Raw genomic sequence first — 24439 nt, 5'->3', positions numbered from 1 at the left:
AGTTAGTCATATACCAGATAGTATAAGGTGATCAGGATTTATAGCCAGATCGGGAACAGACATTGACCAATTTAAGATTAATTAATTTTCAACTGAAAAATTCAGTCTAGCATTATACTGAAAAATAAGTCAAACATTTTACTGGAAAATTTAACAGTCAAACATTTAACTGAGAAGATCAAACATTTTAATGGGAAATTAGTAAAACATTTTACTGGGAAGGTCAAACATTTTACTAGGAAATTCAGTCAAACATTTTAAAGGGAAAGTCATTTAAACATTTTACTGGGAAATTCAGTCAAACACTGGGGAAGACTGTCAGATTTGTCAAGGAACTGATATTAACTGATGGTTTGATGACAAAAGATCTTTATACATTGTACTTTGATTGAAAATTTACAAGAATTTTCTACAGGTGACAGTCTATGTAGGTGCACTGTTATAAGACTTCTTTTTCCAAGGTTATCTTTGATGGACCGGTGTAAGATAAACAGATATAACTGAGAGGGGGAAGGGACACAACTCTGCAGTTTTGTGGCTTGAAGTGGTGTGTGTTGTATACAGAAGTTTTGCTTGCTATGTATTAGATTTTGATTGAAATATTATAATCATTTAAATAATTTTTCTTCTCATGTATACAGTACATGTACATAAAATATATATTTTTCAAAATCTTTGATACCATGATATTGTTTGCTCTAGAGATATACAGTTTAAATCTAATTTGGTTTTGAAGATCACTCGTAACTTTGTATATTAATAATATTGAAAAGATGGAAGGTAGTTTTTTCATGGAAATATCTTATTTGATTAAAAAAAAATTAATTGTGATAAATATATTAAGAAAATGTAGATCTAAAATCTGATATCAATATTTCTTTAATGTATGTCTTCACACTTACTGCTTTGTAACCTTCTTTGAAATATAAAATATATGTTTGGTATCATCCTCACTATTTCATTGTCCTGTATTAACCTGTGACCTTAAAGCAGTACCGGGTATTTAAATTATATGTTGGATTCCTCAACATATTAGTCCCCTATCGGTGAAATCGGGAGGGTTGCAGATTTTCTTTCCGTCTGTCTTTTACGTATGTACGTACACCAGTTGTCTGCGCTTTAGCGGCTTCACTCCTTGTTGGATTTTTATCAAACTTCACACAATGATAAAGAACCCTAATATCTCTGACAAGTTTAAGTTTCAGTGCTTTTGGGCTAAGGTCAAGGTCAAGGTCACTGTTACTATTTTTAGTGGGGACCGGTAGGGGACATGTATAGCTATAGCAATATCAAGTATATGCTTGTTACAGGATAAATATGGTGCCCCATTTTATGAAAACATTACAAAATGTATTAAACTTGACACAAGAATTGACCAAACTTATGAAATTCAAGTGCTCCATGCTTATATATCTGACACATGCCTGATTTTTATGTTATTTTTTTTATTTGGACAATGAATAATGAATTTAAACATCTGCAATATTTAGATCTTTGTTAGATGCAATAATTTTGAGATTAAAGATGTCATTTGATCAATGATTCAGCTGCTGACCATCCGATCAACCCGCCTCGTATGTCCGGTGATCCTTTCCACCATGACGTCATACCAGAAAATGTTGGCTGTGTCATCAAGATGAAAGGTGGGGTGCCTTATGTGTACAAAGACCAGGACGCATTGGAGAGACAGGAACCCCTTGAGTGGCCATATCCAGATGTCGAAAGTTTCATTGCCGACCTGAACATGATGTATGCCTTCATCAGTGATGGGCCTTTGTAAGTGATCTCTCTATAAATACTTCAACTGTAAAGCTTGCTTTGTACAATGATTTAAATTTTTTAAAGTTTGCCAAAAAAAAAAAAAAAAATAATATTAAAAAATGAAAAAAAGAATTGAAACAAAAAGGATATATCGATTGTTTATAGGAACAAGGACGTATCTCCAACATGGAGTGCTTGAAAGTAAAGGGCCGTATCTCAAATTTATCAATTTTTAGATTTTAATAAATTACAACTATGAGTGAGATTTTCTTATAGAATTTATACATTATATCAATATTATTGAAATAGTCTAATTCTGTTAAAATACTATGTGATTAAAAAGAATTAGACAATTTCCAATGATATAAAGTACATATTCTAGAAATGCTCAGTCAGAATTGTAATTTATCAAAATAAAAAAAATTGATAAATTTGAGATACGGCCCTTTACTTCTAAGCACTCCCTGTTGGAGATACGTCCTTGTTCCTCTAAACAATCAATATATTTTTTCAAGGAAATCTGTAATATCACATTGAAGTTATATTTTTCTGTGAAAACTTCGCCATATGGCAATCATAATGGTTGTTTTGTTACATAGTTGTGCAACAATGTTTTCCTAAAACGTTTTACATGTGGGATTCAGCTCAAATTTGGCTGAATTAAGTTGTCTTACTGATGACAGTCAAATGAACGTTAATTAAGGCTCATTTAGCCTGTAATGTAACAATACATTGTTATACACAAAGCTATATATAAATCATTAATATCAGACGGGGCGCCGCTATAGCTCAGTCGGCCTGTATTGTCGTAGTTGTGTCCTTGGCCAAGACACTTTACCCTTATTGCTCTGGATGTTGTTCATTGAGGAAGTCACCAACTACTACAGGGAGACCCCTCCTAAAAATGACCCTGGCTGTTCATGGGGTGATAAACACAGCCAACAAACATCAGATGGGATAATTCTGGAGTCACTTTATAACACATCTGAGATAAAACTGTACAAGAAAAATCTCCAGTTGAAGTCTCCTAGAACCAACGTCATGTTCATATGTGTTGTGGTTCATAATTACTAGGCTTCAGGATCTCAGGGATCCCAAGTGGTATAAAGGGCCCTCTTAAATGAAGTTGTAAACAAATTGAAAAGAAGAGGGCAGCTCCTGATTAAGCCAGACAACTTTGAGATAACTTTTTCGTTAATGATCTAACTCATTTCAATGTTTAGATATTTATTGCCGTTAATCAAGTGTATACATTATAAAAATGATGAATATTTTTAACAGGAAGTCGTTTGCATTTCGACGTCTTTCTTACCTTTCTTCGAAATACCAGCTGCATATATTGTTGAATGAACTGAAAGAATCAGCTGCCCAAAAAGAGGTTCCCCACAGGGATTTTTACAACATCCGTAAGGTAAGGCAGTTTATGTATGCTATGACTGTAAAGTATGGCAGTAAAGGGGCTCCCTTAAGGGGTTTGTATAATTAAGTATTTCAAGTAAAGGGCTCCCTTAAGGGGTTTATGTAATGTAGTATGGCTAGTAAAGGGGCTCCCTTAAGGGGTTTGTATAATTGAGTATTACAAGTAAAGGGGCTCCTTAAGGGGTTTATGTTATGAAGTATGGCTAGTTAAGGGGTTCCCTTAAGGGGTTTGTATAAATAAGTATGACAGATAAAGGGGCTCTGTACTCTGGTTTTGATACTGAAATGTAATGAAATAGTTATGACACTTTCTTTCTATCGAAAGATGATGGTCAGGGCCTCAGTACAAATTGGTTATCTGAGCTCCATATAACACCGCATCGATCAAAACTGAAGTGCCATAATTGTATGGTAGATAAATTTAGCTGAACTATGTCTACACTAATGCTTCCTGTGTGTTCTAGGTGGACACTCACGTCCATGCGTCCTCCTGTATGAACCAGAAACACTTACTACGATTCATCAAGAAAATGATTCGTACACGTTCAGACGACGTCGTCTGTGTGGATAAAGACAAGAAAGAGATGACCTTGAAACAGGTTGGTATCAAAATTATCTCATGTAATGATTTTATCTGAAGGTAATCACACTTCTTAACGAATATGTGAAAATTAGTTATCTTAAATGTTCATAAAGATATTATCAAGATGAAATGTATTTGATAGTTGTTATCTTATCTGAAATTTAAAATATTTATGATGGTTTGTATGGTACGTAAGTGTTAGTTTCTCTAGATTTTCTTTTAATATTCTTATTGGAATCCTGTCTCTGTTCATCTGGGTAAAAAAATATTCGATTCTTTTTGATGAAACTGCCAAAATGTATTTCTATCCTCAAGACATATAGTTGTGAATGATGACCGAATACAAAATGTACAAAAAGGTATAATATGCCGACAATGGCAAGTGTAGTTTATGATCAGTCTGTATAGGTACGTGATATCCGTTACAGGGCTTGACCAAGTTAGTTTATAATCAGTCTGTATAGGTACGTGATATCCGTTACAGGGCTTGACCAAGTTAGTTTATAATCAGTCTGTATAGGTACGTGATATCCGTTACAGGGCTTGACCAAATGTAGTTTATAATCAGTCTGTATAGGTACATGATATCCGTTACAGGGCTTGACCAAATGTAGTTTATAATCAGTCTGTATAGGTACATGATATCCGTTACAGGGCTTGACCAAATGTAGTTTATAATCAGTCTGTATAGGTACGTGATATCCGTTACAGGGCTTGACCAAGTTAGTTTATAATCAGTCTGTATAGGTACGTGATATCCGTTACAGGGCTTGACCAAGTTAGTTTATAATCAGTCTGTATAGGTACGTGATATCCGTTACAGGGCTTGACCAAATTAGTTTATAATCAGTCTGTATAGGTACGTGATATCCGTTACAGGGCTTGACCAAATGTAGTTTATAATCAGTCTGTATAGGTACATGATATCCGTTACAGGGCTTGACCAAATGTAGTTTATAATCAGTCTGTATAGGTACATGATATCCGTTACAGGGCTTGACCAAATGTAGTTTATAATCAGTCTGTATAGGTACATGATATCCGTTACAGGGCTTGACCAAGTTAGTTTATAATCAGTCTGTATAGGTACGTGATATCCGTTACAGGGCTTGACCAAGTTAGTTTATAATCAGTCTGTATAGGTACGTGATATCCGTTACAGGGCTTGACCAAGTTAGTTTATAATCAGTCTGTATAGGTACGTGATATCCGTTACAGGGCTTGACCAAGTGTAGTTTGTGGTCAGTCTGTATAGGTACGTGATATCCTTTATAGGGCTTGACCAAGTTAGTTTATAATCAGTCTGTATAGGTACATGATATCCGTTACAGGGCTTGACCAAGTTAGTTTATAATCAGTCTGTATAGGTACGTGATATCCGTTACAGGGCTTGACCAAGTTAGTTTATAATCAGTCTGTATAGGTACGTGATATCCGTTACAGGGCTTGACCAAGTGTAGACTACACTGTTAGCTGTCCCGCTCTACGGCACATCACCTCTGAGTTGTCTTCTGATATCTCAAGTATCAATCTTACCATAGGTTCGATTTCCTGACACATAAGATAGGAAACTAATATGTAATACATGTACAGTCTATATATGTACAGTCAAACCTCGATGATTCAAACTTCGTTGATTCGAATTTCACGCTGTATCAAACTTTTTGCTTGGTCCTGAATTTCTTCACTATATAACGCTACTAACGAACCTATGTAAGATTCAAATTTTTACAAATCAAAGTTTTGGATGTGCACGTATTACATAGTATTTTCCTATCTTATGGGTTAGGAGATCTTACCAAGGGAGGTCAACTTGTCACATCCATTCACAACAATATTAAAGATTTCTGTTAAATTTGTATCATATTTCAATTGGAGTAAAGAAGCTTTATTTAGTGTCGCATACACATGTAATATAATAACATTATAGCCATGTATTGTTTTTATATAGCTTATTATATAATATATTGCAAATATCTCAGTATTATGAATATATATATCATGTATATATAACAAGACAACAATTCATTTCAGCTTGAGATGGATATCAGAAAACTTTATTTTTGCACAGTGGAATAAAGTGTTCATGTATTTTGCTCATTATTAAAAAAGAAGTATTATGTTTTCAGGTGGAACAATTTGATGGTATATTTTACATACACAATTTTTTCCAGAAATAGTTGAAAAATAAAATTATTTAATAAGTAATAATTCTGGTTTATGCATGATCCAAATATTCTATTTATAGTAACAATGACCTAATTTTTCACTTACCCCAGGTGTCGGATATATGAACTCATTCAAGAGCCAATCATTGTAAATACTAAGAGTATGAAATTTCATGACAATCAGATCGAAAATAAAGTCGATAGAAAGAGGATGTTCAAAATTCTATTTATAGTAGCAGTGACCTTTTTTTTTTATCCCAGATGGTTAATGATGTGCAAAATAGTAAAAGTGATGTTTGTAAACAGGTTTGACAACAATCGGATTCAAAATTAAGTCATTGGAAGGAAGTTCCTCATTATTGACCCAAGGTGGTTCATAGGAACACATAAAAAGGATCGTTCTTGTGAACAAATGTATTAAAGTTTCACGACAGTTGACAGATTAAAAACGAAAGACGGTTGAGCAAGGGTGTTATTGTTATGTTGTTGATACCCAGATTGGCATTACCTCTCGCTACAGGAAGAGGAAAGCAATAAGGTGAGGCAACCTCGCCAGTCAATACATTGTCTGGAATCTATACTGTAGTTGAGAGGTCAACTGTCTCTCCATTCTAAACGATACAGTAATATATAGACTATTCCATGTATCTCTAGGACATGAGTGCTTGGTTTGTCGAATGGATCCCCTCCTGTGTGAGGGCAGCATATTGTGTTTTCTTTTCGTTTTCTCTGAACAATAAAATCATTGAACCTTAAAAAAATATATATATATATGATAAAATGCTGCAGGGCTGTCCAAAACCAAAATAGATACCCTCTCTATGACTTATCACAAGTGGTTTAATAGAATCTTTCACCACCATGGGGACGAGAAAATGGCATCTCAACCCGAGGAGGAAGATTCTAAAGTTGCCAAACATGTACGGGTCTTGCTTTGAATTAATGTCTGTTGATCCCTAAGTCTTGTTTCCACAGGTGTGTGATAGTTTGAAGTTGACTACCTATGATTTAAGTGTTGACAAGCTGGATGTCCATGCAGTAAGTCCTGAACGAGCCAAAAAATGTCTTTTATTATTTAATTAATTATGTTTAGTTGCATGTTTAGACTAATGTTTACAAGGTCAACTCTATAAAAACTACACATAGAAAATATTTCAAAAGAATTTTTTAATTTTTTTTTTTTAATTTACTATTTATTATTTTAGAAGTTGACATTACAAATCCAGAATTAAAAGTAAAACGTTTTGGGAAATATTTCATAAATATTTAAAAATGACAACATTGTAGATAAGGAATAAGCTTGTTTTAATAAAAGAAAAACAACAGAAATCTATTGTATTGTAATACAGAGTTGATGGACTACCACACTTATGTACAGTATCACAGTGGAATCTTTCGTTACACTTCAGAACTGATTTTCAGGGATGATAAATTGTAATGCAATGACCAGTATTGAGATTCATCTAAAGATGCTACACTGCTGACAGCATGTAAACTGCTTATTCTTGTATCAAATGGTATTCATAGTATAGAAATATATCTAATTAACACTATTAACAAATGAACAAATAACAAAAGTGTCATGGCATTGATTGCCTACAAAAGTGAAAGTCACATACAAAATATAGGGTACAATAAACTTCTAAAATGAAAATATATATATAAATATATAAAAATCTAAAATGTATATATACATGTATATAAATAAGAGTCCCATGAAATTCTAAAACTACCTATACAGTATTGTTAGCTTAAATTTCAGTCAAACCAAATACACTGTAGTTGCATTTTGAAAACTTGTTTCACGTCCTCAAGTCTGACAAGATTCCACTGTATACTTACAATATGGCCGTTTTTGTATGCATGTACATGTTGTTTTTATTTCAATCCCTAATGCTGATCACAACAAGAAAATCATTTGCGTTCCAGATCTCTTAACTTGCCAACCTTTCAGTTAAAAAAATTAAGTAGAGAATTTTGCTGGTTAAAGAATTTCGAAATGCAGAATTATTGACATTATTAGTAGCAGGATTTGATGTATATAATTTATTTTAACCATTCTATTTGGAATGAATTGAAAGCAATATTATAATCTGATTTTAAATGAAACTCTAGAAAAAAAAGGAAATGAACAAAATAAATACAGAGTTAAACCTTAGAAAAAAAACAAAAAAACAGAAAAGAGTTAACTTTATAATTTTTAACTTATCAAAATTATTATTACTCATCGTAGAAGTCAAAAACTGATTAAATACCATCAAAAAGGTAAGGAAAATGGTAAAAAAACAATAGAGAAAACAATTCTTACTCAAAATCAATCATTCAAGGGCAGAATATGAACAGAAATTGAAAGACTGCAAAAAGAATAAGACAAGGTGTTCATCAGGGAAATAAGTCACACAGATCCAGGTTAAGTCAGTGTAAGGATTAATGAGAGTAATGGAAAGACTATATTGTCCTGGGTCCACCGAGGCTTAAACTGGTTAATGAACTATCTCTCAGCATGTTAGCTATTGAGGGAACCTGGTTGGTACTCTTGTAGCGGAACTGGACCGGGTCGATCATCGGCGACCAGGTAGCTCAATCGGTAGAGTCTGGCCGTGCATTTTTCCACTCCTACTACACTCTTATCCCCTGAAGAGGAATAAACATTTCAGATGTCAAGGTACTTGGCTGCACTCGTAACATGCCCACACTCCTAATTTAGCTTTTTATCTCACCTAATATATATTTTATTATCTTAATCAAAATTTTATTAAATAATCTTATCTGCAGTTGCTGGTTTACATTTGTCTGGCTGTTTGCAGGCACACAAGATGAAATTTTGAGCCTCGCCTTGAGGGGAGATAACTCCAATTTTCAGACATCAATTTCTGGTATCCATAATTTGACAATTTCAGGTTTTTGAGAGCCTTGATCTGGAGCCGTATGATTTGAGTGTAGACAAGCTGGATGTGCATGCAGTGAGTACCAAGGGGTTTGTAGGAGGAGATAAAGTATGGAGAAATTAGAGGAACCAATCAATGATTAGAGGAGATGATAACATTAGTAATACAGGGAGACAATTCCTTGTGCAGTTATCAGGGGAGACAATTTCTTGTGCTGTAATCAGGGGAGACAATTTCTTGTGCTGTAATCAGGGGAGACAATCTCTTGTGCTGTAATCAGGGGAGACAATCTCTTGTGCAGTAATCAGGGGAGACAATCTCTTGTGCTGTAATCAGGGGAGACAATCTCTTGTGCTGTAATCAGGGGAGACAATCTCTTGTGCAGTAATCAGGGGAGACAATCTCTTGTGCTGTAATCAGGGGAGACAATAGCTTGTGCTGTAATCAGGGGAGACAATCGCTTGTGGTGTAATCAGGGGAGACAATCTCTTGTGCTGTAATCAGGGGAGACAATCTCAATTGGAGTAATCAGTGGAGACAATGTGCTGTATTTTAACATCAAGGAGACAATTTCTTCAGGAGTAATCAGGGGAGATAATTACCTCAAGTATCATTGGTAAATAATTAGGTAACAGTAATTGAAGGAAGTTATTTCAACTTACTAATCACAGTTATTTGCTTGGATATAAGCATGCAGGAAGTCTTAGTGCGGGAGAAAACCACAGTACCCAGTGAAAACCCCCATGGTTGGGCAGGTGACCCCATACCCTTTCTGTGGGAAATCATACTAAGTGGTGTAGGTAAAAGGCCAGTGGCCATGGTAATCACTCTGCCACCAGGACATCCTCATATCTAAGGAAGACAGTCACATTGAACATAAAGTCTTTTATAAGGAATTCTTGGTTAGTAAAAATCTATTATTTTGTCCTGAAATATTTTCTTTTCTTTTCATTATTTTGTTGCTGCAGACAAACAATGTAAGCTTATTGTACATTTTTTTTATCGTAACATGCATGGTTGTTTTGAAAAGTTGCAAATATTTTTTGGTATGTTAAATTATATTTACAGGCACGGATTAGTTACACAATGGCTACACACATATGCTTAACATTGTCACAAAATACTACACACTAGTGATCAAAGTTACATATCAGATAATAAACGTATACACTTCTAAGTTTTAATAATTATTTACATAATTTTCATAATTACCAAAGATTTCACTTAAAGATGCTACACCACCAAAAGCTTATGGAGTTATTGCTACAAAAGTTGTCAATTATTGTCGCAAAAATTGTCACAAAAAATGCATAAAATGTGATCAAAGCTATGCCTGTTTTTCAATCCTTTTATGAAATGAAATAAAATTTGTTGAAATTGAAAATGCAATCAACTGATGAATGGAAACACTTTTAAATTAAAAACCTAAAAGAGAAGCTCAAACTTTTGGTAATGGCTTAAATTATGTAACTTGTTGGTATTGTATGAAATATACGATAGTCTGTTCTTGTTTTTGATTCATCATAATTGCTCTTTGTTGGAGATGTGTAGCAACTTTGAATTTTTTTTTAAAAAGTATCAATATTTGATAAAATTTGAGAAATTGTGAAAAATAATTCTATAAATTGTAAGAATGAAAAAAATTGTCATGTTTTGAAGGAAAGGAAGTATGTTTGTCAGTCATATTTGAACAATTTGATAGAAATAATACATTACTCTATACAATATGTAATACTTGAGTAGCATAGGTAGCTATTGACTTTTTTGTAAAGATCAAAACACTCTATATTTTCTTCTTCATTTTAGGACAGGAACACTTTCCACAGATTTGACAAATTCAATGCCAAGTACAACCCAATTGGTCAGAGCCGTCTTCGTGAAATCTTCATCAAGACCGATAACTATATTAACGGCAAATACTTCGCTCACGTCCTCAAGGTAAATATGTAGATTTACTGGTGTATCAATCTGTATGTATGTCTGTCAATCTGTATGTCTGTAGGTATGTCTGTCAATCTGTTTGTCTGTAGGTATGACTGTCAATCTGATTGTCAGTAGGTATGACTGTCAATCTGTTTGTCAGTAGGTATGTCTGTCAATCTGTGTGTCTGTAAGTGTGTCTGTCAATCTGTGTGTCTGTCAATCTGTATGTCTGTAGGTATGTCTGTCAATGTGTTTATCTGTAGGTATGTCTGTCAATCTGTTTGTCTGTAGGTATGTCTGTCAATCTGTTTGTCTGTAAGTGTGCACATGTCTGTCAATCTGTTTGTCTGTAGGTATGTGTGTCAATCTGTTTGTCTGTAGGTATGACTGTCAATCTGTTTGTCTGTAGGTATGTCTGTCAATCTGTATGTCTGTAGGTATGTCTGTCAATCTGTTTGTCTGTCAATCTGTGTGTCTGTAAGTGTGTCTGTCAATCTGTTTGTCTGTCAATCTGTATGTCTGTAGGTATGTCTGTCAATCTGTTTGTCTGTCAATCTGTATGTCCGCCACTTTGTTGGACATTGTCTCGAGATTTCACCTTCAGATTCATTACACTTTGATATTATTTAATTTAATGAATATGCAAGATTGTATTATTTAGGTAAAGTTATAAATCACATGATGAGGTTATCATTTGACAAAACCTAATAAGGAAACCTATTCTGATTGATAACCCTTACCTGATTTACTCTACAACTTAATCACCCCACAGATCTCTGCATAGGTATTTCGCAAAGGTTAAAGGTCACCACTTACATCCACAAACAAAGGCTCTGTTTCCTTCATGTACATGTATATTATTAAAGATGGTTTCCCAGGACCCATACATTTACACTCAATTTTTGATTCCATGAAAATAAGTAATATTTTTTTCCTGAATTGCCTAAGTTGTAAGATTTGAAAAGTGCAAAAAAAAAAGATTTATTTATTGGGAACAAAAATTTAATGAAAATTTGTGGGAAGCCATGCATCTTTAATTAAAATGATTCATTCAGTAAAATCAGTTTTAAAACACAGTAGTAGTGATCCAACAGGTAATAAAAAAAATAATGTGATATATACGCCAGGTAATTGAACACCACATTTATATTAGATTTCAGCGTACCTCATCCATGTACATGATTTGTATTATTAACCCTTAACCTTTGGCCTTTGACCTTTTATTGTATTTCATTGATCATCTATTTACAGGAGGTTATGGAGGATCTGGAAGAAAGCAAATACCAGAATGCCGAGTACAGACTGTCCATATATGGGCGTTCCAGAGATGAGTGGGATAAGTTAGCAAAGTGGGCTGTGGAGCACAAGGTGTACTCAGACAATGTCAGATGGCTCATCCAGGTCCCACGACTGTAGTGAGTACTGCAGAAAATAAATCTCTCATATTTAGTGATAACAGGAGAAGATTGCCTGAATTTTATTAAGAATCTATAAATTAGAATATCCAAGTCTTGCTATAGTCTTACACCAAATGTAAATTTCAGATCTGTGACTATTTTCTGCAGAGAGTTTTACAGATTTATAAAATGGAAATAGAAGAAAGCAAATTTCACTTCAATAACATGACAGTGATATATAATTGAATGCAGGGCTCAGAGATATCTTTAAATATTGGTATGCATGCATGGAAGATGATCAGTCTTTTGTGCATGGACGTCATATGATTGTACAAAATATTTAGGGTTATACAGTAGGAAAATCAATGTGTCCAACTTGTGTACTGATGTCATAATGCATGTATTGTCTACTGTGTCAACTGAAGTTTCATTATCTTTTTATGATACCACAGATTGACTATTACAAAAGGCCATGTTACACAAAGTGGTGATTGACATATTTACTACATCAGTCAAGTCAAGGATTTAGTAGGAGAGAAGTCTTCATTACTGTAAACGTACATATTTTAGCGGTAATTTTATTTTAGCGCTTTTCGCGCTGGAAGCCTTGCGCTAAATCATGATTGCGCTAATTACTTTTTGTACGTTCTATTTCTATAGAAAGTTCTGTGGATGCGCTAATTCATCATTGCGCTAACTGGCTAAAATCTGCAAATGCGCTAAAATTTGATTGCGCTAAAATAAGTATGTTTACAGTATTATAATCTACAAAGTCATGGGATTAGCGAGGAGAAAATTGTATTGGAAACTACGAAGAATTGATGAATGTATATAGAGGATCTTACATGAGTGGCTATGTTATATCAAATTTTTTAAAACTCGTTCAATAGTTTGATATGCCATGAGCCTACATTGTATATCATATGACATAGCCACAAATGTAAGATTCTATTTATCTGCTATTTATGAGAATGAAAGCAAAAAACTTAACATTCAATTTTCATGTATATATAAGACAGGTGAAATCCGGCTCGGTTAAAATGTTTCTGTCTACACAGACATATTGATCATGACGTCACAATAGCTATATTACACATGTGTCTTATGATGTTAATGACATGGCCGTATGACATGGCAGAAACGGCCAGTTATGTGATAAATTAATTAATATATATATACATGACCCGCTTTCATAAGTTAAGATATTAAATAAGTGTAGGGGCCGCGGTGGCCGAGTGGTTAAGGTGTCCCAACACTTCATCACTAGTCCTCCACCTCTGGGTTGCGAGTTCGATACCCACGTGGAGCAGTTGCCAGGTACTGACCATTGGTTGGTGGTTTTTCTCAGGGTACTCAGGCTTTCATCCACCTCCAAAACCAGTCATTAAATGTCCTTAAATGACCCCGACTGTTAATAGGACGTTGAACAAATTAAATCAAACCAAAAATAAGTGTGTATGTGATAATTTACCCATTGATGATGATGTCTGTTAACAGTGATGTATACAGAAGTAACAATCTAGTACAGAGCTTCCAAGACATCCTCAATAACATCTTCATGCCGCTGTTTGAGGTGACAAATGATCCAGCATCACATCCAGAGCTTTACGCCTTCCTCCAGCATGTAAGTGTCCGTATCGCCGGGAGATTACTTTATTTTACCACTAATAAGCCCCTCCCCCTACCAAATACAAAACGGTTAGCGAAAAATAGGCAGCGGGCTTATTTATGAGTCCTTCCTTGTCTCTGGTGACTTTTCACCTTCTACAAAAAGAGAATTAATGTAAAAATTTATGTGTACCACTTAAAACAAGTGTGTGTGAGAGGAGGGGAGGAGGAGGGGGAGCAGATTGGCAAGCAAAAGTGGATTGAGGACCTATTTGTGGTAAAATACGGTAAGGAGAAACATCAGCATTGAGGTCGTATGAAGCAGATTAACAGAATGCGGCGATTCATTAATATGATATTGTCATTCTAAAGGTGTTGATCTTTCTTGTGTGATATTTTTTATTGTAACTTTACATGCTCAATGTTCTGTTCAGTGTCTTTAGTGAATGATTTCATGATTTTTAATAGCACAAAACCATTTTCTTTTTCATTACCCAGGTGTCAGGTTTTGACTCCGTAGATGACGAGTCGAAGGCGGAACATATAAAGTTTGATAGGGACACACCACTGCCTGAAGACTGGACTCAGAAGGAAAACCCTCCGTATAATTACTACCTGTTCTTCATGTATGCCAATGTCACCGTCCTAAATCAGTTCCGCAGGTATAACCACAGTCGTCAACTTCTTAGTTCTTTGCAAAATTTATATGTATTTATTTTATGATAAGCTTAAGTTATGTCATGGTATAATGTCTGTTGTCCATTCTGTCTCACAGGACAGAATGTCATTATCCATATCCTGACATCATAATGGTTTTGTGACTGACTCAGGGAATGAAAAACACCCCAGGGTATATATACTGTAAACTGGGAAATTTACGCAAAATTCCCCACACGTATTATTTTGATATGAATTCGCATAATCTTGAACATACAAACTAAGGTGAATCGATCTCGAAAATAACCCCACATGTATAGTTCACATATCGAAATTGCGAAATTAACCCCCCTCCCCCGCGCAAAAATAACCACGTTTACAGTATATATATACAAAGAATCTTAATTGAGTTTCATTTCAAATGAGATTTTATGAAACAAGACTTAGAAGTCATGAAGATGAGTTTGATAAAATCTTATAATTCTTAAAATAAAGGACATATAGTAATGGAGACATGTGTAGCCATTTTGTTGTGCCGTTCACAATTAATGACATAATGTCATTATCCATATCCTGACATCACAATTGGATTTGTGACTGACGCAGCCATGAAAAACCATTCCATGGTATATCACACTGGTTACATATGAAAAAATAATAAAAGATAAAAGTTGAATCCACTTGATAACAGGCTAATTATGTGATAGATATATTATATATTGTACATGTCTTTTGGTTGTAGATCACGCGGAATGGGAATGTTCCACCTGAGACCTCACTGTGGTGAGGCTGGCAATATCACACATCTCGTAGCCGGCTTTATGGTTGCGGAGAACATATCACATGGCCTCATGCTGAGAAAGGTACACCTAAACATAATGTTTATATCGTAATGATGAAAGAAAATCATATCTGTGTTGTCCGTTTGACACCATGACTATTTGTAAATGTATTTTGACATATTAATGATTTCTATTGACAGGTACCCATGCTACAGTACAATGTGTTCTATTGACATATCAATTATCTGTATTGACAGGTACCCCTGTTATAGTACCTGTACTATTGACATATCAATTATCTGTATTGACAGGTACCCCTGTTATAGTACCTGTACTATTGACATATCAATTATCTGTATTGACAGGTACCCCTGTTATAGTACCTGTACTATTGACATATCAGTGATCTCTATTGACAGGTACCTGTACTATTGACATATCACTGATCTCTATTGACAGGTACCTGTACTATTGACATATCACTGATCTCTATTGACAGGTACCCGTTCTACAGTACCTGTACTATTGACATATCACTGATCTGTATTGACAGGTACCTGTACTATTGACATATCACTTATCTCTATTGACAGGTACCCATGCTGGTGTACCTGTACTATTGACATATATCACAAATCTCTATTGACAAGTACCCGTTCTACAGTACCTGTAATATTGACATATCAGTGATATTTATTGGCAGGCACCTGTTCTACAGTACCTGTACTATTGACATATCACTGATCTCTATTGACAGGTGCCTGTACTTTTGACATATCACTGATCACTGATCTCTATTGACAGGTACCTGTTCTACAGTACCTGTAATATTGACATATCAATGATCTGTATTGACAAGTACCCGTTCTACAGTACCTGTAATATTGACATATCACTGATCTCTATTGACAGGTACCTGTTCTACAGTACCTGTACTATTGACATATCACTGATCTCTATTGACAAGTACCTGTTCTACAGTACCTGTACTATTGACATATCACTGATCTCCATTGACAAGTACCTGTTCTACAGTACCTGTACTATTGACATATCACTGATCTCCATTGATAAGTACCTGTTCTACAGTACCTGTACTATTGACATATCACTGATCTCTATTGACAGGTACCCGTTCTACAGTACCTGTACTATTGACATATCACTGATCTCTATTGACAGGTACCCGTTCTACAGTACTTGTACTATTGACATATCACTGATCTCTATTGACAGGTACCTGTTCTACAGTACCTGTACTATTGACACATATCACTGATCTCTATTGACAGGTACCCGTTCTACAGTACCTGTACTATTGACATATCACTGATCTCTATTGACAGGTACCCGTTCTACAGTACCTGTACTATTGACACATATCACTGATCTCTATTGACAGGTACCTGTTCTACAGTACCTGTAATATTGACATATCACTGATCTCTATTGACAGGTACCTGTTCTACAGTACCTGTACTATCTGGCCCAGATCGGTATTGCCATGTCACCCCTCAGTAACAACTCTCTCTTCCTGAACTACCATCGTAATCCGTTACCGGAGTATTTTGCTCGTGGACTCCATGTCTCCCTCTCCACTGATGACCCACTGCAGTTCCACTTCACAAAGGTAACACAGAGCAGAAGATTGGGTTTGTTACATGTTGATTGGACAATAGAGAACTAGCTATAAATCATCTCTGGTATCGGGAAATCAAATGTATTTTATAAAGGAAAGTTTGTTATCTCCCTTGTTAAAGATAGACTGGAATCAAAATCGAGAAATATAATTATACATGTTCCCTATTCTCGCAACAACTCAAACAATTTGTAAAATGCATGAGTGTTTTTAGTTTACGTCATTCATAGACAAGTGCTTAAGCTGTTTCAACTATTATTTATTGATATAATAAATTATATCATTAATTAGTCATTGTCGTTCACCTAAATAATATGCTTAAAACAACAATTATGACACCAAAGGCTTTCTGTTAAGTACAGCAAAAATATGGTATGAATATCTTGATTAGCAATACAGGCCCTTTGGGCCTCTTGTACTGTAACTAATATAAATCATTAACACTTCAGGAAGCCTTGATGGAGGAGTATAGTATCGCTGCCCAAGTGTGGAAACTGAGTTCCTGCGACATGTGCGAGATGGCTAAAAACAGTGTCCAGATGAGTGGATTTGGACATGATGTAGGTTTTGATAAATAAAATTAGACTTTAATTTCCCCTGTACAATCCTCTTATGATACACTGCAGTACAACATACTCCTCATGGGAGGTCCTCTTAGCATGACCTTTGATCTAGACACAGAAGCCAATGGAAATTAAATTGGTCAACGGTGTCATAGGTCAACAGGTCAGAAAGAATCTTTTACAGGCCTTTTTGATTGTCATGTAAACGAAAGCAAGAGTCATGATTCCCGAAGGGCCGGTCAGCTTATGCCATATGTATGCCATAGCGTGGCATCTATCGTCCATCGTCTGTCTGTCGTCTATCAACATTTCCTTTAAATGGCTACTTGTCATAAAGTACTGAATAAATTTTAACCAAATTTGGTCAGAAACATCCTTGGCAGAAGGGGAAATGATTTTGCTTAAATTGCTACTCTGACCCCCACGGGCCAGAGGGTGGGGCCAATGAGGGGAAATAGGGGCAAGTCCTTAAATTGTCACTTATTAGGCCAGAAACATCCCCCCATTGGGTAGCCATTTTAATGTAAATAACCCTAAAGTCAACTTTGAAAATAATCAGCTAAAGTGGATCACAAATAAACCATCCCCAAACTTCCATACTACACTTGGTGTTGATAAATACTGTTTATTGTTGTTTTGAAAATTCTACTCGAAGTAGATACTGTACAGAACTTCAACAGGTGGCAGATCTAGACTGTGTGTTTTAAGTTTTAATCTCTAAACTGGATAAATTTGATTGTTAAAATTAATACAAAATAGTTTACAAAATGTGTTCATTTATGTAATAGAATACAGTGTGTATTATCTATAACAAACGTATTCTTTGGTCAAGAATTCTTTTTGAATCCACTGTGTGACGTCTCCCAATACAATCATAGCCATCATGGCTTACAAATGCATTATCAACCTCTTTGTGTCCCCGGGTAATAAGTTGTGTGATGCTATATTTAGTAACAGGGAATTTCCATTCTACGAGAAATAGACATTAATGATTGACACACATGTAGTTAATTTCGCTCTTGTCTATAAATCAACAGGTAAAGAAACACTGGTTGGGCTTGAACTACACAAAAGAAGGCGTGGCAGGAAATGACGTAAGCCGTACAAACGTAGCAGACATTCGCATGGCATATCGTTACGAGACACTTATTGGAGAGCTTGAATGCATCTGGAAAGGAGCCATGTCGTATGACGAGTCCCTCAGCAAAGAAAACTAAAACTGTACCTACCTGTTGGTCTTTAAAGAAAGATATTTTTGGACAATTTTTGGACAGTTTTTGATAGAGGGTTTTTTTCCAGTTCCAATTTTGTTTTTTGCATGAAAATTGAGCACTGATTCTTAATAGTTTTTCAAACCAAATTAAGCAGGAAGTACCCAAATAATTATGTTCATATCTTCAGTCTAAAATGTGGCGTGGTTAAAATTGACGGCTTCTTCAGCATTAGCTTTACATCCATGCTTACATGTTACACTTTGAAGAGAAAAGTTGGAGATTGAATCTGTTTAATCATATTTTTGTGTTAATTACTAATCAATGAAGTTTTGTTTAATTGAAATATTTAGGATTTGTTTGATCACTTTTAAGAATTTTATCCATGAGTTATGAAGCTATAGTTGTTTGTATGAAAAAAAAAACATGATCCATTTCATTGTGGAGATTCGTCATTACAACTTGTTTAGTAAGTGGGGATAGAGCAACACTGGTTCAGTTATAATTTGGTGGGTCCTGGGTCTCTGGGTCTCTGGGTCCCTGGGTCCCCGGGTCCCTCGCCTGGATACCTGAAGGTATGCAGGGTGATTGAAGAAGGAGACTATAGAAACAAGTACGGGATAATCACAACAGGCAAAGAAGACCTTTATGGTTCATCTATTAATTAGTCAAACAATTTCGTCCGTGATTGGGCTTCCTCAGGGCATGTCCTTGACGAAACCATTTATCAGTCGACTGGTTTTGCTTTGCCTATAGTGATTGACCTTTACCAAACCCTATTACACGTCACAAATTCAGCAACAAAAGTTCAAAGAGTTGACGATTGATGTCATATGTCATTTTGATATTTGAAATTGATTGAATATTTAGGAAATTGTCATGAAATTTTATTGATTAATAGAAATCCTGCAAAAATAATCATCTTTGAAATCGGATTAAACAGATGTTGTTATTGTCGTAAAGTTAGTTGTTATAATATTACGAGGTGATGCGATTAACATTCGAGTGAGGTACATCATGTACCATGTATAGTGTAATGCTATTTTTAGCAACAGAATGTCAAAAATGATAACTCTTCAACATTGTGTATCAGAAAACGTAGGTGTGAGCCTGGTGACAATCCGGGAAAGCTTTAAAATTATGTTTTAAAAAGATAGTATTAACGACTGTAGATTATATAAACAGAGAGATCTTAGCAAAGACCTGTAGATTATATAAACAGAGAAATCTTAGCAAAGACCTGTAGATTATATAAACAGAGAAATCTTAGCAAAGACCTGTAGATTATATAAACAGAGAGATCTTAGCAAAGACCTGTAGATTATATAAACAGAGAAATCTTAGCAAAGACCTGTAGATTATATAAACAGAGAGATCTTAGCAAAGACCTGTAGATTATATAAACAGAGAGATCTTAGCAAAGACCTGTAGATTATATAAACAGAGAAATCTTAGCAACATTTCAGACCAAGAAATTTTATCAAACTTTGGCGGCAACCTGCCTCTAAATAAATATCCTGTATTTATCCTCAAATACGCCGCTCCCCTTCAGTAAAAGTGTCAGTATCAAAATTTGGGGAGATCCGAAGTGTGAACCAGTGTTAATAGCTTTAGCTTACAATTTTAAAATTGATGGTTCTGCACAAATAAGAAAGGGGGCTTATTTGCAGATAAATACGGTATATGTATTTTTACATACCGGTATAAAATGTCTCATTTTGAAATATGTTAGTCGTATGTGTAATGTGGTGAAAATTGTTGGTTTGTATGTTTGTTTGTTTTTGTAATGTAGGTATTTTGCATTTTAATATACCAGGTATCTTGTTTTTTTGTAAACATGTTAAACATATATTCCTTGGATGTATGGAAATATTTGATAACTTACAAATTAATCTTCACAGATAAGATGTCCATCATTAAATCATTTTTCCCTATAAGATACACTTGGTAGTTGGTAATATAGATTAATTATAGATTAATTTTGCTATGTATTGACGATCATCAAATACATAACACAAATGTTTAGAAGTGTTTACTGAAGACAGTTTACAAGGGGGTGCTACACAATATCCAATACCCGCGACCTAGTTCAGACTGAGATGTTGGTTTGATAGTTACTGGTTTAGTGCCTACATAACTTCATTTATTACTAAATGTTGTCTTTCCGTTGTTAGTATTTTGTTGATAGTGGGACTACCAGATTCTAATTAATGAACGCTGGACTAAAGAGGATCAAGTGCAGACAAAAAATATGGAACAAAATTTAGAACAAAATCTTACACATTTATATGCATATGGAAATGATGCCAAAATATCATTTCTAAACTTGTAAAGTCAGTAACACAAAACGCTGTGCAATAATATAAATTTGACAATTCTATATAGACTTCATTTACCCAGCTTTGTGTTTAAAAAAAAACTTTTTTTTTATCTGGTATTAACTGTGTTAGTAAATATTTATAATGATGTTACATGTTGATGTTTATGTGAAGTGCGCTTAGCCAGACTTTTATAATCGAATAGATTTTATTTCTACATTTGCTCACGTTATATATATGGTATTACTGTTGTGTTAGCATTTAAAATTTTAAGAACAATGTTGAATTGTACTGTTTTTGTACATGTATATGTATTATGGTTTAGTCCTAGTTTTCTCCACTGTGAGTGAAATGATTTCAGCACAAATGTTAACCTGGAATATATATATATGTTACAGCTAGAGGCCATGATCAAATTGCCTCTGCTAGGGATCGAACCCAGGACCTCTGGCATACTAGACTTGCATTTAACTTAGGGAGAAAGAGAATTCTCTCTAGCCGAGTATATATTGTGTCTAGTATTTACCAGGGTTACATATATACTTCTTTGTACCAGAACAAATATCAAAACATTTCTGTTGTATCTTTTCACACACATTTTATATATGATTCAAATTCAGTGTTTATAGGACAATGTTATTAATGTACTAATATCTCATCTTGAAGTTTTTAATCATATTGCATGTTAATAAACTTAAACATCGACAATGGATATATAAACTATATAGAGCCAGTATCTACTACTCACTACTGCCAAATGTTTCTGTTATATAACTTAAAATCATTAAAATAAGCCGATGTTGAAAATCAGCCAATGTCAAATATTTGCTTTGGTGGTGGCCCGTACTATTAAAAAAACTTGAAAACCTCTCTACCTGTATAATTTGTACACCCCCAACTTTATTATCAACTTTATTTCAGTACAAAAAAACTGTGGAAATTACACGAGTTTTTACAGTATAAAAATTGCGAAATTAACCCCCAGAGAAAATAACATTTAAAGTAACTACCCTGGTATATTGCTATAAAAATACCAAATACACAATTCAAGACTAAAATATTATTAGTTCTAAAAATTACTATCAGACGTATATTTTACCTGAAACCAATTAGTAAGTAATATAGGGAACAGTCAAAAAGTAATATTGTATAAGTTACGTGTCAAGGAAGTGTATGTATTAATGGTATATTTATCACTGTGGCACTACTTCATTCCTGAATGTCAATATTTGTTTTATCGGATCACATGTACCGGTAAATTGTTTTAATAACTTCTAATTGATCAAATTTGTTATTTCCAACAAGTGAAGTTCTATATTGAAAGTTTCTGTTAGAAACCTTTGTACTGAGAATATATTAATGCCACATTTTACTATTTTGCTCATTCCTGAAGTAGCCTTAGCTTCCTTTGCTAGTGTCTTACAAAGCCAAATTATGAATTATTATCGATCATATTTTTCGTTACAGTGTGACGTCATTTAAATATACTGTATTATTTTTTTAACACTATCTTAGGCTGTTTTTTGAGGGTCATACATAATCAAGACTTTCTTTTTTTCATGGTCACTCGAGTCAAAAATGAAACTTCTAACTTTGGTCAGTTATGCAGCAGAATCTTCAGATAATGTGTTGGTAGCAACCAAGAGTCCCAAAGTTATTGTATTTGTCTTATAAATGAACAGTTGGTTATCAAAAATTAGACAAGGTTTAGATTGAAAAATTCCTGCTTGAATTATGCCCCTTGTAGTACAGTTATAGTAACATGAGCTATACAGGCCTTTTGTACCTTTTTATATTTGGTTTTGTTTCTTGTTTTGCCTTAGTTGGTTAATAAATGTATTGATGATACTGATATTGTTTATTTTCCATTGTGATACTGTTATATTTATGTTCCTTTTTTTAAACAATATTCGTAACTTTAGTTACACTCATGATCAAATGGTATCGGTGCTTCTTTACCTAATTATCGAAATATATAACGGATCTCATGAAAGCACATTCAAAAATGTAATTAATTTTTACAAACAGAGCTTCAGCTGTTATATTACAAATATACTGTATGATGTTTTATTTTGTGAATTAAATTATCAGTATTTTGTTTTAGTTTTGTTCCAGAGGAATTTAAATTATAAACAAGATTTCCTGAATTTTAACTGTTCTAAACAGATACATTTATAATTAATTATGTGTGAAAATTGATGTCAATTTCATTCAGTATTAGAAACTATGGACATGTACATAAAAATAAAAAATAAAATTTTCAATTACCATACTTTATATTCTAGCAATTTGGAAATATTAGATGCAGGTTTGGAAATGTCTGACATGATTCACACCCCAAAAATAGATACATTTTGTACATGAAAAACAGCCAGTACTGGAGAATTAAGGGGAAAAAATCTTATACTAGTATTGTTTTATTTAAAAGTTTTTGAAGGTGTCACAGGAACAAAGTATTCTTCCCAGTATAACGAGTGTGTAATGTCACTAGTGTGTTGTAGTGTCAAATGTCTTTGTGTAGGGAAACATCATGGTTTTATCATTTTGTAATTCAGGTTTTTTGATGGGATAATTATGGGATGATCTGTACCGGTACTTTCAAAAATCATTAAAAACATGTATGAATTTAGAGCAAAAAATATACAGCTTTAGATGGGCTTTTTTTCTGCTTCCAGAGTATTTTTTTTTATTTTTACATTTGTAAATTAATTTTTTAAACCATACTTTATTGATTTTGAATCCTAACTGAAGAATTACAGGAAACAAACAAAATAGCAATATGATTTTGTGTGGTATTTTAATTTTAAAGAAAATAATCAAAACTGAAAAACAAAAATAATTTGGGTTAAACTACACATACGCTGTAATTATATTATTTCATTCAACATCTAATAACAACAATCTTTCAGAAATGTTAGGTGATCTTGATGTCATCCCTGGCTATTATGCGACATAGCCGTCTTGGTATGGCTGTCTTTGAGGAGGGATTTGTATTAGTTATTTCAATATTTCAAAATTCCACTGTATATCCGATTGTTTGTCTTGAGTATAGGGGTAAATTTTATTTCTCATGTCCTTTTCGATGATAATCTTATGAAGACTCTCCACCTTTTATAGAATCCAATAAAGTGTCATTACTTAAGAGAGAAGGATGTAAAATATTTCTTACAAAAATGAAATTATATAGAAATGTTGTCCAATATGGAACGTGTATTTATTGTTATTGAGTGTAGAATTAAACATATATATATATATATTATGAGGTGATTAAATAAAATTGCTAAATTGAATTTCAATATTTTCTGTGTTTATTTTCCGAGAGGACCACATTCATTTACAGTCGAAAGTCTTATTTTTCTGTTGAACAGTCAGGTGACACAGTGGTAACACAATCACCTTTCACCTAGGCAGCCGGAGTTCAATTTCCCCATTTTGATGTGAAGAGGTTTTGGGTTACCAGACCATGTAGATTTTCTGCAGTTTCCTCCCATGGTCAGGCCCACTTGTGTGTTCCATATATTC

At 34.1% G+C, this 24439-nt stretch overlaps 1 protein-coding gene across 7 annotated transcripts in view; it reads left to right on the top strand.

Annotated features, from left to right (window-relative positions):
* The window catches only part of LOC117341131 (AMP deaminase 2-like), a 51557-nt gene extending 27350 nt beyond the window's left edge, over positions 1-24207 (top strand). For 6 of the 7 annotated variants that reach the window (XM_033902980.1, XM_033902978.1, XM_033902977.1 and 3 more), the window contains 12 exons: positions 1548-1776; positions 3043-3172; positions 3645-3779; positions 8832-8894; positions 10626-10757; positions 11994-12157; positions 13637-13763; positions 14246-14409; positions 15147-15267; positions 16643-16816; positions 17275-17385; positions 18426-24207. In XM_033902980.1, the coding sequence (XP_033758871.1) occupies positions 1548-1776; positions 3043-3172; positions 3645-3779; positions 8832-8894; positions 10626-10757; positions 11994-12157; positions 13637-13763; positions 14246-14409; positions 15147-15267; positions 16643-16816; positions 17275-17385; positions 18426-18605 (1730 nt within the window). In that variant the 3' untranslated portion in view covers positions 18606-24207. Of the gene's footprint in view, positions 1-1547; positions 1777-3042; positions 3173-3644; positions 3780-6906; positions 6970-8831; positions 8895-10625; positions 10758-11993; positions 12158-13636; positions 13764-14245; positions 14410-15146; positions 15268-16642; positions 16817-17274; positions 17386-18425 lie in introns of all 7 variants that reach the window. The other variant, XM_033902976.1, reaches the window with a different exon arrangement.
* Positions 24208-24439: the final 232 nt, after the last annotated feature.

This window comes from Pecten maximus, chromosome 13, assembly GCF_902652985.1.
Source record: "Pecten maximus chromosome 13, xPecMax1.1, whole genome shotgun sequence".
Classification (NCBI taxonomy): Eukaryota; Metazoa; Mollusca; class Bivalvia; order Pectinida; family Pectinidae; genus Pecten; species Pecten maximus.
The sequence above is the reverse complement of the archived record's forward strand: the minus strand, read 5'-3'. Positions and strand labels throughout refer to the sequence as shown.